Below are 15,226 nucleotides of genomic sequence, written 5' to 3'. Positions count from 1 at the left end.
GCTGTTCAGTGAACAGCAACATTATCGTCGATAATTATGTGTGTGTCCAGCTGTCATGATCATTTCTGCAATGCTTTGACCTCCATGTATAGAAACTTGTGGCTCTTTAGCTCCTTCTTAGCTCCTTCTTTATCTAAAGTCTAAAATGGAACACTGGGGATTAATATAGAGCAAAAAAATCTAATAAATTAGGAATAATAAAAATAATGTACATGTTCCATTACAAAATGCAATAGCTGAACTGGTGAGTTCCAAATTGTAGGATACAGTAACATCAAGAAAACTGAGCACCGTCAGGGTTTTCGACCATGGACGTCACACTGCAAAGATAGATGCATGTGTCAATATTCATTCCCTGTTTTCTAAATGTATGCAATTCTGTTTAATACGACTACCCAACAAGTTTACGTTTATTTTATGCTTATAAGTTCTCATATAAACTACAAACAAAAATGTTGTGAGCATGTACAACAATGGAGACACGTTTTGGAAAAATTATAGCAGGGCTGCACCTAATAAATATATTAGTTGATTAATTTATCAATGACTTTTTCAATTATTTGATTAATCTTCAGATTATTTAACTATATTGCAATTAGTTTACTAACAAACTCAATTTATATGCTTGAATCATTTATAGTTCAATATAGTTTCATTATAGTTTTATTAATCCATATTAGCTTTAAACAAATAAATATGGCGAGGTATGAACTGCAGAACTTTATATATCGATTTATGTACATCGATACAATCACAAGATGGCGCTGCCTCCCCCAGCAGTTAACATGGTGTGATTTTCACATTCACTGTATTCAGGTAAACGAGGTGACTGCTTCTGCTCCTGCTTACCTCAACTCCCTCATTCAGGTCTACAATCCCTCCTGAACGACGTCTGGTGGTCCCAGCACGCCACAGAAGACACCAAGCAAAACTCTTCACGATGATGGAACAGGCCACCAAACTCTGCACGCTCAGCAAAATCACTCCACAAAACTCCACTCCACAAAAGCAAAAACGAAGTTATTCTTTTTTTTTTTAAGATTTCTTTCTAACACTATTCTGACAGGACTTTGCTTTGATGTTTTCATCCTTGACTTCATTTTTGCTGCCTTGTACCTCACTTGTAAGTCGCTTTGGATAAAAGCGTCTGACAAATGACTAAATGTAAATGTAAAGCAGCAGTTCGCAAAGGAGGACAAAGGTGTCCCAAATGTGGAGATGATCATAAAGCTGAAGTATGTGGAAATAATGTGCAGAAACAATGTTGCAATTGTGCTGGTCAGCACAGAGGAGATTGTGAAATTAGGAAAAGGGGAGTGAACAACATGAGCTACACAAAAGCAGTGAAGAGGGTTCAAGGAAAGGCTGAAAGTGAAGCACAAAACAATGCAAGTATGATAATGATCAACACAGATGCATCAAAGGACTTGGGGGAACAAAATTGGGGCAACATTTGTCGTCCCATAATTTCATTTAAATAATTTCATCTTTAAATTTCATCTTTAAAAACTTGAATGTTCACATTCAAGTTTATCTTTAACCAGTTTCCATCAGAGTTCCTCAGAGAGTAGAACAGATGTTCTAATAGAAATAGCACATATCAGGATAAAGGGAAACGAAGCAGCACATCAACTTACCAAAGAAGTTCTCAAAAAATTGCATTGATATCCCATTGAATTTTAGTAGGACAGAAAGTAAGAGCAGAATTATTGAAAAGACGACGGAAAGGTGGCAGAAGCAATGGGAGGAAGAAAATAAAGGTTGTATAGAATTTAAAGGAAAGTAGGACAAATGAGATGTACAGGGAGAAACAGGGCAGATGAAACAGTCATATGAAGACTCAGATTTGGACAAACTGGACTGAATAGGACATTGTTCAGAAAAGGGAAGCACAACACAGGCAAATCTGACTCTTGTGGACTAGAAGAAACCGTGGGACATGTCAAATTCTACTGTCTGAAATCAAGAAAAGTCAAATAGGAGCCTGCAGAAGTTTTGAGATCAACTAGTTTGACAGAGAAGATCTGAGTTGTTCCTGTGTTGTATTAGAGAATAATGCTATGAATGAGTCCTGATCCACACTCCTCACCAGCTGGTGGCGGTAATGCAAAACCAAGTCGTTGTTACTCAACCGTCAATAAACACCAAGAAGAAGAAGTCACCGCGAGACTTGAGTGAAAGGCGGCAGATACAGAGTTGCTGGATTTGATCCAGCAGGAGCAGATCGGATTAAACACGAAACTATTCGCCAGAACCACAACGCGACCGAGATGGAGGAGCAGAACCAGGACCCGATCGGTTTAAAACAAGAAACTATTCAGCAGAACGACAACACGACCGGGATGGAGGAGCAGAACCAGGACCCGGAGCACCGGAGCAACAACGCCGCCAAAAGGAGCAACGCAGGCTCGTCCTCCGGTTCCAGCGGTCAGTGTTTATGAGTTAATGGGTAAAAACGGCTTCAGAACGGGACTAAAGAGACTTTGGATCACACTTTGGACCGTTAGTGAAAAGGAGAAAATGGCGGACGGTGGTCCGTGGATGAAGTGGACCGTGTTTGTCTGCTTCTTTTCGGAGCTGTGGACACAGCAAATGGTTGGAATCCGTGTTGGATCGTGGTTAAAGCCACTTTATCTGTAGAAGTGCATGTGTGTGTCAGTGTGAAGACATTAGCAGCAGGTTCATACAGCTGCAACTTATCCAGCTTAATAAATCCTTACTTCACAGTTTTGAGTGCTATTTCACCTGCATGATCATCTTGGAGGATGTAGTGGTCGATGCTGTTGTGTTTTAGAACAGTTTCTGTAGACAGTGACAGAGCAGAATCTTCCACAATGATCATACAGCAGCTTAAGTAACCTCTGTAAAACAGTTTCAAACAATCTCACAGTCAGAAACATTATCACAGTCAGAATCTCCACCAGAACGTGCTCCGCTTTGAGAATTGTAGCAAACTAGGCTAAAGGATTACTACACAGTGGCCTACAGCCAGCTTAAGCTTTAGCACATTCATAGTCATTAACCATCAGCCAACGAGCATCTAGTGATTAATGACATTTACATTTACATGTAGTCATTTAGCAGACGCTTTAAAGCGTCTTACAAGTGAGGAACAAGGCAGCAAAACTCTAAGTCAAGGAGAAAACATTAAAGCAAAGTCCTATCAGAAAACTGTTCACAGTCATGAGATGCAAGTGCGAGAAAGAGCAGAAAGTATTTATGTATTTATTTTACTACCTCATGAGATCTAACACTTTTTTTTTTTGTCTGTTACTTTAGAAATTGAGCACAACAACGAGGCACAAACGTCACTGCTGTCAGCAATGTGGCAAAGTCTTCACAAGACTATCAACACTGAAGAGTCATCATATAATTCACACTGGAGAGAAACCCTATTTGTGTGATAATTGTGGAAAAAGTTTCGCTCAGAAAGCTAGTCTAATTAAGCACCAGCCTATTCACAATGGAGAGAAACTTTATTGTTGTGATCTGTGTGGAAAAAGTTTCACTCAGTGCAGCTATCTAAAAATGCACCAGCGTATTCACACTAGAGAGAAACTCTATTGGTGTGATCAGTGTGAAAAAGCTTTCACTAACAACAGCCATCTAAAAAGACACAAACGTGTTCACACTGGAGAGAAACCTTATTGGTGTGATCAGTGTGGAAAAACTTTCATTCAGAAAGACGTTTTAGTAAAGCACCAGCATATTCACACGGGAGAGAAACCCTATTGGTGCGGTCTGTGTGGAAAAGCTTTTAGTAACAACCACCTTCTAAAAAGACACAAACTTATTCACACTGGTGAGAAACCTTTCTCCTGTGATAAGTGTGAGAAAGCTTTCACCACGTCAAGTACTCTGAAAACCCACAAACGTATTCACACTGGAGAGAAACCTTATCGTTGTGATCAATGTGGAAAAACTTTCAACGAGAGCAAAACTCTAAAAATGCACCGGCGTATTCACACTGGAGAAAAACCTTATTGGTGTTATCAGTGTGGAAAATCTTTCACTGAGAGCAGCAGTCTAAAAAAGCACCAGCGTGTTCACACTGGAGAGAAACCCTATTGGTGCGGTCTGTGTGGAAAAGCTTTTAGTAACAACCACCTTCTAAAAAGACACAAACTTATTCACACTGGTGAGAAACCTTTCTCCTGTGATAAGTGTGAGAAAGCTTTCACCACGTCAAGTACTCTGAAAACCCACAAACGTATTCACACTGGAGAGAAACCTTATCGTTGTGATCAATGTGGAAAAACTTTCAACGAGAGCAAAACTCTAAAAATGCACCGGCGTATTCACACTGGAGAAAAACCTTATTGGTGTTATCAGTGTGGAAAATCTTTCACTGAGAGCAGCAGTCTAAAAAAGCACCAGCGTGTTCACACTGGAGAGAAACCCTATTGTTGTGATCAGTGTGGAAAAAGTTTCTCTGTGAACGGTAGTCTACAAAAGCACCTTCGTGTTCATACGGGAGAGAAATCTTATTGGTGTGATCAGTGTGGAAAAACCTTCTCTATGTACAGCAATCTTAAAAGACACCAGCGTGTTCACACGGGAGAGAATTAAAAACTAAAGTTAACAATATAGACATTTGTTAAAAACCACAGATTAAAAGTAAACTCTAAGAAGACAATATCTGTATTTCAAAATCAAAGATTAGTTGATTAGTAGTTTTCTGTTGTTTTTTTTTTTTTTGTATTGTGGCCTTTGTGTGCCTGTACGCATCATTACATCATTTAGATTCAAATGATAAATGGTTGGTTTAGAAATGGCTTGTATTGCATTAATGGAGAATTATTGATGTATAAATTTGTAAAAAACACTAACGCTGGAGCTGGTTAAGGTGGAGCTGATTTTAACTGTATGTATCTCTGGACTATAGTTAAGTGAAATGGAAAGTTCAACAAAACTGTAGTAAAATATTCTACTCTGTTAAAAGTATTTGATTCCTTCAAAGCATGTAGAGATGGTTAAGCTGGAGCTAAAGTCAAGCTGACTATCAGTTGAATCAAATCAACTCTGATTTACACTGAAGTGTATTGTTAGAACCGTGTCTTTGTTTTTCTACTGAATCATATGTTTAATTAATTCACTGAGAAATATATTTGAATACATTCATAATAAATGAGCATTAGCTCAAGGCAGATGGGAACAGCCTGTATCATCCAGCCTTAACACCACACTGAACTTCCTCCATACTAAATAAAACCTTAGGAATTATTTACAGTTATATCAATAAAAGCCAAATGTCTCTTAGTCAAAAAGAAAACCCAGTGTGTTGTGATTTATTCCTGTATGTATATCTACATGTACAGAACTTTTTAAAATACATATATAAAAAGCAAATGTAGAAAGAGTGGAAAACATAAACTTTACTTTCATGCATCTATCTCTGTTTTCCATCCCATGATTCACTATTTTCTGTTTGAATTAAACCTTCACACTAACAAAGTTCCACCACTTTCAACATTTAAATTCTCACTCTGTTTTTAATTGAATGTCTCAATGTGAGAAAAAGTCTAATTGTTTTTCCATCTTAATGATGATGATGTTCAGATTTTGTCCTTTGTTAATGTCTCTTCCCACCACCCCTGCATGGATCCTGACTGATGCTCCTACAATGAACAGGGTGTTTTTAGTTTCCATTTCATCGTTGTGTTTTTTTAGACTAATTTTCCATCAATTGAAAACAGCTGGAACTGTGAGGCTGTATTGGCTGTTTAGAGTCCAATGGAGGGACAAGTATTGGAAAGTTTGAACCACAGGTGTATTGATGATTTCTTCTGGCTTTGAAAGTTGAGCTTGGACTTGGACAGTTACCAGATGACAGTTTGTCACTGAGGCATGGTTGAGTAAATATTGTTCCACCATTTGGACCATTTATGTTAACCTGAGGATTCGCATTTAGAAACCATTAGTCTTTGTCAAACAGTATGAGCTGTTGTCCTGTTGAAATGTTTCCCCTTCATACTTTAACCTCAACCTAACCTTATCCTAACCCAAACAGTTCAGAAAATAGACTTGACTTGTTTGTTTTTTAGTTTCTTATAGTTTAGTAGACTACGGGTAGTTTAGTAGTATCAGTTGTAATAAACAAGTTTCATTTGAATTTTATCATTTCAGTCCCATTTCAGAGTAAACTGCTGCATCTTTAATGGTTGATGGTAGATTAGTGATCAGTTATTGATTTAACCTAATGTCTGACTCTTTATCTTCACTCGAAAGACTAAGCTGAGGTGTTCAGCAGCTGATTTATTATGATGTCAGTGTCATATTTGACTTTTTCATTTCACCATAATCCAGTCTGTGTCAGTCAGTCCTGTGTTTAATTGAATCCATATTTGACATTTTCACGTATATTCAGTCAGGTTTTCTTTTCTTTGCTGTGTTCCTGTTGAAGCTGAAATAAAAGAATCAGCAAAGAAGATGAAGAAACCAGATTGTTTTCTACCTCCTTAGAAACTCCACTAAAAAAGACATGTTTGATTTCATGGGGGTTTGTTCAGCAGAGCTGAGCCATTTGTGTGTTACATTCCTTGATCTGTTATAAACTGAGAAACAGTCTGTAATAACCAGGACTTGAAAGAGGAAACCTTTCACATGTGACATCAGCCTCCACTGCAATACTGCATCATTCCACAGGGTGGAGCTGTAGCAAAAAAGCTAAACAGAAACATGAATTTAAATGTGTTAAATGTGTTGTCTTAAAAAAAACTAAGGTGCAGAGTCACTTTCTCTTCAGAGGATCTGTATTAATCAAAAAGACAAAGTCAAATCCAGGTGGAGGTGGTTGAGTGTATCAGTGTTTCTGCAGAGACTGTGTAGAAGGACGGGGCAACAGCACAGCAGTCCAGATCCACTGCTGATCCTCTGTCAGATCCAGAGGAACACGCAGGGATGATGGTGGACTTGACATTGTGTCTGACAGTGGAGCTGTTCTCAGAGCGGTTCAGACTGCAGCACTGAGAGTCATCTCCACTTCTTCTGATTCCTCTGTCAGTCACTGCTGGATGAAGCTCCTCTCCACTCTACCTCCTAGTTACATGGTCCAGTTAGAGCCTCTCTGCACACGACCTGCTGCTGCTGCTTCAACACCTGGATCACTAGGACACAGTTTGTTCTCTCTATATACAGAGCGATCATCACTTCCACCTGTAGAGAGAATGAGAGAGAACAGAGGAGATCAATGAGATCACTTCATCACCTGTCAGTCAGCAGAGGCTCTGGTCTGTACAAAGACCACATGGTTACTAAGTATAACAATGGTTCTTTGATTTGTGGTCCACAAATTCTTGTTATGAAACATAAATGCATATTTGCAATAAATAAATGAAATAAATTCCAACATAAAATGTGAACATTCTGAATTATTGAAGTAGTGAAATTATACAGCTTTCAACGTATTTGTTTAGATATGTTGTTCTGTGAATATTAGAACATTTTACGTCAAAGAATGAACACATTATACTCATACATGATCTGAATTGTAGTTTACAACCTCTAAATATAAATGATAGTTATAGTTATTGTTTTATTAATCTATATATTGTAAATGCAATAACAAGGCGGCAAAAGTCTAAGTCAATGAGAAAACATTAAAGCAAAGTGCTTTGAGAAGATGCGTTTCTGTTTAATGAAGTACAAGCTACCTATATAATTTAAATATATATATATATATATATATATATATATATATATATATATATATATATATATATATATATATATATATATATATATATATATATAGAGTTATATATATATATATATAGTTATATATATAGTTATATATATATATATATATATATATATATATATATATATATATATATATATATATATATATATATATATATATATATAGTTATATAGTTATAGTTATAGTTATTTATTATTTAAACGAGTGTCTACTGCGATCTGTACCACTTGTCAAATTTTGGATATTGTGCGTAGTGAAGCACCACCAAGCGCCAGGCGGCAGCAGAGCGCCGCTCATACGTCATTACCCGGATGTTCAACATGGCGTCGCAGTACTATCAAGAAATGCAGGAGAGCTTCAAAAATAACAGCAAAAGTCGGGAATTCCCGGCTCATACAGCCAAAGTTCACTCGGTGGCGTGGAGCTGTGATGGCAGGAGACTCGCCTCCGGCTCGTTTGATAAAACTGCTAGCGTTTTTGTCCTCGAAAAGGACCGTTTGGTGAGTGTTTGGTTAGCATGCTACCGTTAGCCTATTTTAAGTGAATGAATAGAAGTGTCCTATTCTTGGCCACAGCTAACGTTCTAACGTTGTACGCTAAACTATGACAAACAAAACTGTTTGCTTTTGGCTAGAATATTTCATATGCACTTAAATATCTACATTACACTACAAACACGTAAACCTTCAAATTAGCTTTAGCTACAGCCACAAAATTTCCCTCGCCACGAGTGATGTTTAGGTAAATACCGTTAACGTTATGCTAATCTCCCTTGAGAAAAGTTGTTACAGATAAAACGACTGTTAGTCTGAGCTTATCATTTTGAAACACATCACTTCATGTATATTGTTAATGTAATGTTCGATTCGTTTACGTGTTTTGGACCATACATTTCTACGCTTCATCTTCTATTTTTTAACATTAAACCGCAAGTTATGGTGATTTGCAGCCTCTTTTTTTTACCGCCTAGTGTGCACGTAGTCGGGAAAAATGTATAAATCTCTAATTTCTCCAAGTACCTGTTGAATTTAATGCTTGTCTATGTCCCCAGGTGAAGGAGAACAACTACAGAGGTCACGGAGACAGTGTAGATCAGCTTTGCTGGCATCCAACCAACCCAGATCTGTTTGTCACAGCTTCTGGAGACAAGACCATTCGCATATGGGACGTCCGGACCACTAAATGTATTGCTACTGTCAATACGAAAGGTAAGAGACCTTTGTATGTGATGGCTGGAGTTCTATTTTCAGAGGCATTCAAAAGGATGCAAGGCCCCCTGATGTCATCTCATCACAGTCACATTAATGCTTTTGCAGTACTTTGATAAGTATGATGACATTAGGTTGCATTTCCTGAGGACTTAAATAAATCTTAGGTTTTTTGGTTTTAGTTTTATTGTTAATTTAAAATTATTACAATTCTGGATCCATATAAGTTTAATTGTAACAGCATGGTTTGAAAAACAGTAATTTAGCTGTAGGTGATTATGAAAATACTTTGATTTAAGGATCATGTGTGTGTCAACCCCTACTGTTTAAGACTCGGCCTTTTTTGGGGGGGGGCGTCCTGCAGTGCATAGTTTATCATGTATGGTTTTTTTTTTAAGCTAAGATGATGAACGTATTCATTAGTGTATAATAAAATTATGTTGTTCTGAATCTAAAATATTTTTAGGAGAGAACATAAATATTTGCTGGAGCCCTGATGGTCAAACTATCGCTGTTGGGAACAAAGATGACGTGGTGACTTTCATTGATGCAAAGACCCATCGCTCCAAGGCAGAAGAGCAGTTCAAGTTCGAGGTGAACGAGATCTCTTGGAACAACGACAATGACATGTTCTTCCTCACAAATGGCAATGGCTGCATAAATATTCTAAGGTAAGAACTAAATGGGGAAGATGATGTTAAGCTTCAGGCAGCCCTTCAGAATTTCTCTACAGACAATCTCCAAACTAGAATTCTTTTATTAAGTTTTCACACAGCGGGACAGTGAAGCCATGATACATTGAATGTGTGTGTTAGATAGTGGTTGTTGTTAGTGCTTTCTTCAATCCAATGCAGCAAACACTTTATATATTACATTTTATAAACTTTATACTTAATTAAAAAATATATAATATGTTAAATACCACAGGCATTGGATTGCACTAAAAACAAAGCCTGAGTTGACAACTCAGCTGTACCAGCTGACAACAGAGCAGCTGTGTCTAGTGTTCATCTGTGTACTTGCCTCTCATTTTACCATTGCTCCACCGCAGTGTGCTTTTGTTTGGACAGTTGTACACTGCTGTATGCACTATTGTTACATTGTTACTTCTTCTTGTATAATTTTCACCATCATGTGCTCACTGCTGCTGTTTGTTTAGTTAAGAACACTTAACAGTAGTAGGAAAGCAGAACCATATAATGGATGGGACATGAGCTATATTTCATTCTGCTTAAAAAGAATTGAAAAAATGTTAAACGTGTATTGCAAAGACCTTGTGTGTCTGAAACATGCATGTTGTGTTCACACGCCTTTGGTTTCCGATCTGTTTCAACGCAACATTGCAGTTACCGAAAAAAATGTCAACGCAGGTTAACCATGCTTTTCTTAAATATTTCCTCTATTATATTTGAACTTATTTACTAATTGAGCTGTTGTATGTTGGTATAAGGGCAGAGTTGGAATTAACAATTCTGAATGCACTTGATGTAAACTTACGGGTCACTGGTGTAAAGGCTCTGTTAGTTGATCCAAATTTGTTTTCTGAACAGAAATGAACTGTTTGGTTCTTTGCAGTTATCCAGAGCTGAAGCCCATTCAGTCCATCAATGCTCACCCATCCAACTGCATCTGTATCAAGTTCGACCCCACAGGAAAATACTTTGCCACAGGAAGTGCAGACGCCCTGGTCAGCCTGTGGGACGTAGAAGAGCTGGTGTGTGTCCGCTGCTTCTCTAGGTCTGTCTTTGTGCCCTTGTTGAAATGGCAGTTCAATATAATTAAAAGTGTCATCTAAAACCTAAATCTATCTTAAACATAAAAACTTGTTTTAAGGTTTTTATTTATTGATTTATTTTTATTTCATATAAAAGTCCATTGTGTGACTTTAGATATTTCACTGTGGACCTGGCTGGTTCTCTTCTTTCATTAATTCACGGATTTCCTTTTGATTCTGATGACTTTACAGGCTAGACTGGCCAGTAAGGACTCTGAGCTTCAGTCATGATGGCAAGATGTTGGCCTCTGCCTCAGAGGATCACTTTATAGACATTGCAGAGGTGGAAACAGGTTAGTATGAAATCTTGGCGTGTGAGAGAGGCCAACGGCAAATTTAAGGCAGCAGTGGATTCACACAAACATTCCTAAGGCAGGAAGTTGTCAATTATTTAATCACAGATACTTATTATTTAAAATCCTCGCCATCGTTTTGGTTAGGTTTACTAATACCAACGGTTGCCCATCAGATTCTTCATAATGATGTTTGAGTGTCAGTACCAAATAGTAACTCTGGAAGACAAACCTCGACATCAGAGGAAGTCTTTCACAGGCCTAAAGCACGTAGAGATTACTTTGCAATTACATTTGGTGCCTAAATGTATCATTTAAAAAAAACGTAGCAATCTGAATTTGTACTACCCCAGCAGACTCATCCATCCTCAGATTTTTCAGAAAACGTTTAACGTTCTGGAATGTGGTTTCAGTACTAAAGATGTTACTGCCTGTTTTTATAGATGAAATTTGGTTTATGATTATAAAGAAAATGACAAATTTTTGGCTTCCTTAACTATTGTATACTTGCAGGAGAAAAACTGTGGGAGGTTCAGTGTGATTCGCCAACATTTACTGTGGCCTGGCACCCAAAAAGGCCGCTGCTGGCCTACGCTTGCGACGACAAGGAGGGAAAGTACGACAACAACCGAGAGGCAGGAACCGTCAAACTGTTCGGCCTCCCCAATGACTCCTGACACAGAGCAGCTGAGATTGTACTGGTAAAACTGGTTTGCTCCCTGGTTTGTCTTGGTGATTATAAAAATGAAGCATCACGAGGAAACGGAAAAAGGTTGCTGTGCTTTACATTTTGGCTTCAACTCCTGAAGTGACAGTAACCTGCTGTAACCAGCAGATGGTGCATTTGTTCCAGCTTTTCTCTAACACAGCTGAATTCATTCCGTTCTTACACGTGGATTAAAAATATAATTCTCTGTAATATTGTTTCTGTGTAAAATATGCATTGTTTTGATATTAAAATTGGTGTCTTTATAATTCTTGTCATTAGCAGTGATTGCCGACTTAATACTGAAGGTGCGTTTTAATGTCAAATTAATTAACTGTCTTCCATCGAAACAGAACTGAATTCGCGAACGTATATCTCCTACATTGTTTACATCCCGTGCAGGTCGCGCCTGTGTTTTTCAGTTAAACTTGAGAAGGGAAGGTGGTATTTGCCAGTAACATTGAGTAATTATAATTTAAAAACTGATTTTGATTCAGACCTTGAAATAATGTCTGTATCTTTAGAGCTTTGGCTGTTTTAGGGGCTGATGATTTCACTTCTTTGCAAACCCATGTTTCCTTTACTACATTTCACACGGAAATTCTATTTATCTTAACTTCTAGAGTTCGTGTTAGACTGAGTTTTTATATTCTGAATAGGAGAAATATCAACATAATTTGTCAGCTAATTTTAATTCTGAACTTAAACAAATTACCCTTTGCAGCTTTTATTAATACGGGTGATGAACAGTAACACAACCATCAGATGAAGGTGGATGTGTCTACATATTTTCTCGTGACCACTTCATCTAGCTTTGTCGTAACATATGTTCACAACATGAGCCCAGATTGAAGGCCTTGTGTTCTGGGCCAGTGACAGCTGGTTGCTCACTTTCCCTCGAGCCACAGACCAACGAATTGCAGTATGTTTTCACTTTTTCACTTTCACCTTAGTGTGGTAACCATTCCACTCACCCTACTTTCTTCTTTTCCTTTGGACAGTGAATCTTCCTCCTCCATCTAACTCTGTCCTCTGCATCCTCTTCTCTCACACCAACTAATTTCATGTCCTCTCTCACTACATCCATACATCTCCTCTTTGCACTTCCTCTGGACCTCCTGCCTGCCTGCCTCTCATTCAGACACATGTATTCTGAATCACCAGGGCCCCTCTATAGATTACAGTATTTTTTTTTTTTTTTTTTTTGTCTTTTCATTGATTAGATTAATCAATGAAAAGAAAACATATTCTTGTCAATCTATCAATTGAGAAAAATAATCATTAGGTGCAGCCCTGCACAAGAGTGCTGTTAGTTTTTTTAGCCTAAACAATCTTCCTCTATTTTTCCTTAACTTTTTTGCCTAAACCTAAACAAAGCCAACCATGGCGATGGCAGATCCCAAAGAGGCACACGCATCCTTTGTAAACAGTGACTACCATTTTAAAAACATTAGAAAATGACATAACTTTTTACATTTGGAGAACATGCACCTATTTGGCCTTATCTGTAGGTAGTATGCTTTTACACTTGGGCATATTGTTTTGCTTCAGTCTGTCATAGTGATTACAAGAACCAAGTTGTACTTTTAACTAAAACAAAGTCAAGTTAAATGTAGTCACCATTTCTATGCAACAGGAAGAAAAGGTTGCAGCCAGTTTTAAACCCTTTAGTAGGTCATTGTGTGGTAATTGTCACAATTTCATTTGAAATCTAATCTTTGCCTTTACAACATTGGACTACTAAACAAAGAGTGAATGTAGATTTTCTAGAGTATTATTTGAAAAATACATATTTCTGAAATAGCCCAATATGTGATTTGGTGTCAAATTATGAATTATTTTTATTTGTGTAGTTACATTTTGCATCTGCTAAACTGTTAGCATAGAGTATGAAAGCATTAAAAAGAGATGAGTTTATAGATTAAAATCTAAAGGAGGAATTCTTTCAAAGCCGCCAATCAGTGGATTCAAGCACCTGCTGCTGAGTCTAGCATCTAGCCTGGAGCAGTTGACAGCTCTTGAGCATGTCATCCCACGGCTGTCCCTGCTGATCCTTGTGGTTATTTAGTATTGCCGTGACATTGTGAAGAGGTCGCTCAATATTCATTGAAGGGACTGCCATCGAGCATCATGGGATAACAAATCAAATACAGCTGCCTGCAGGGCTTCCTTCATCTGCCTGCCCCATCGTGTAATCAGGGAGGTCTATCTAATTTGAGTTAAAATGGTTTGGTCTATAGTGAGGGACCTGACAGTTTCATTTGCAGTCAGCCTATAAATTGCTGCTGTTTTGGCATTTTAATGTGGCTCTAAACCTCACTGGGTAGAGAGCTGCATTAAATACTGCTGTTGGCTCATGCAAAGTTTGAATAATATTGCATCCTCTTCAGCTTTTGAGAAGTTGCTCTAATAATCTAAAGCACATTTCCATGTAGGACAGCGTGGGATGGGTGATGATGTTGAGCAGTTGTGAGGTTGATATCAATTTATTTTTGTTGGACCAGAATTTCACAGCTTCATTAATACCTAAGGTACTGTTCAGCTGTCATGGCACAGTTTAGCCAGATAGTATAGACTGACTGTCTCTTCATTTATGCATTGGGGCACAATGGCAAACATGGCAACCGTTTAAAAAGTGAGTACAGTTACTTAATTCACTGCCAGAATTACACTACTCACAAAAATATAGGGACATTCCACTTCCAGGTGAAATTTCAGAATGCACCTAAAATCCACTATTACCTTTACAGGTGAACTTAACTTCTAAACTTTTGAATGCACATGTTTTCGTTGTTATTGCATTGATGCTGTTCTCCAACAAGGTTATTAACCACAAAAATCACAGCATGTCTGATGCATGAGTCAAAATGTTCTGGTTCAATGACAATTTGTACTTAAACAGTCCTCTTCATCATGCTGTTCACATTTTGACATCATTAGACCAAGATGACACCCAACAATTGACAAGTTGTTGAGACATTTTGTTTGTGGTGTACCCAGCTCTGTTGTTAGCTTTTGTTTCACTAAATGTTTTGAGCTGAAGAAATTGCCATTGCATGCTTCTACTTAAATGCCCTACTTTCATGATCACTGTATCATGACCTTTTTCTATTTTCCATAACTTTCACCCTAAAGTTGAAAATCCTTAAATTTTGGGGGGTAGTGTATATTTGTGCAATGTTGAAAACTGCCCTACTACAATGTGTTTTAACATATGAAAGCTGAAACAAGGTCAGGAATTAGCTTCAAGCCTCAATGTGGTTTCACTGGTGATCAATATTCTCATTCATTAAATAACAGCTTTCTCCAAGGTGATTCTGCTCTATTACATCAGGCAGGGCTCAAATGTGCTCAGGCATTCTGATCAATCCAATCAGTTGCTAATGCTTTCAGACAAGGTCTGTATGTTTGTGTTCTTATTCCTCTGTGTGTTGACTGTTTGTATTCATGTGTCTTAAAGAAGGGCAGCTGTGTGCTGAGACATAAGTCGTCCCATTCGTCCTTTTGCTTTAGTCAAAACGAATTAGTTTCTGGTTCTCTTTA

General features: G+C 37.8%; 2 protein-coding genes across 2 annotated transcripts; both read left to right on the top strand.

Moving 5' to 3' along the window:
* The first annotated feature begins 3,240 nt into the window (after positions 1–3,240).
* Positions 3,241–5,241, top strand: LOC137134199 (zinc finger protein 431-like). The gene has a single exon (XM_067518783.1). It carries the CDS (start codon positions 3,529–3,531, stop codon positions 4,567–4,569), a length of 1,041 nt encoding a protein of 346 aa, XP_067374884.1. The 5' UTR covers positions 3,241–3,528; the 3' UTR covers positions 4,570–5,241.
* A 2,754-nt stretch (positions 5,242–7,995) lies between these two features.
* thoc3 (THO complex 3) lies at positions 7,996–11,948 on the top strand. The gene is made up of 6 exons (XM_067518784.1): positions 7,996–8,202; positions 8,754–8,910; positions 9,377–9,581; positions 10,486–10,647; positions 10,877–10,977; positions 11,491–11,948. The coding sequence occupies exons 1-6, from the start codon at positions 8,014–8,016 to the stop codon at positions 11,652–11,654; spliced, it is 978 nt and encodes a 325-aa protein (XP_067374885.1). The 5' UTR covers positions 7,996–8,013; the 3' UTR covers positions 11,655–11,948.
* Positions 11,949–15,226: the final 3,278 nt, after the last annotated feature.

This window comes from Channa argus, chromosome 10 (assembly GCF_033026475.1).
Source record: "Channa argus isolate prfri chromosome 10, Channa argus male v1.0, whole genome shotgun sequence".
NCBI classification, from domain to species: Eukaryota; Metazoa; Chordata; class Actinopteri; order Anabantiformes; family Channidae; genus Channa; species Channa argus.
The sequence above is the reverse complement of the archived record's forward strand: the minus strand, read 5'-3'. Positions and strand labels throughout refer to the sequence as shown.

What these genes read in the sequence shown, in the direction of transcription:
- LOC137134199 (XM_067518783.1), top strand. Translation starts at nt 3,529, where the DNA reads ATGCACCAGCGTATTCACACTAGAGAGAAACTCTATTGGTGTGATCAG.
- thoc3 (XM_067518784.1), top strand. Translation starts at nt 8,014, where the DNA reads ATGTTCAACATGGCGTCGCAGTACTATCAAGAAATGCAGGAGAGCTTC. An exon ending in GGCTGCATAAATATTCTAAG is followed by an intron (nt 9,582 to 10,485) that starts GTAAGAACTAAA and finishes GGTTCTTTGCAG; the next exon opens with TTATCCAGAGCTGAAGCCCA. An exon ending in CATTGCAGAGGTGGAAACAG is followed by an intron (nt 10,978 to 11,490) that starts GTTAGTATGAAA and finishes GTATACTTGCAG; the next exon opens with GAGAAAAACTGTGGGAGGTT.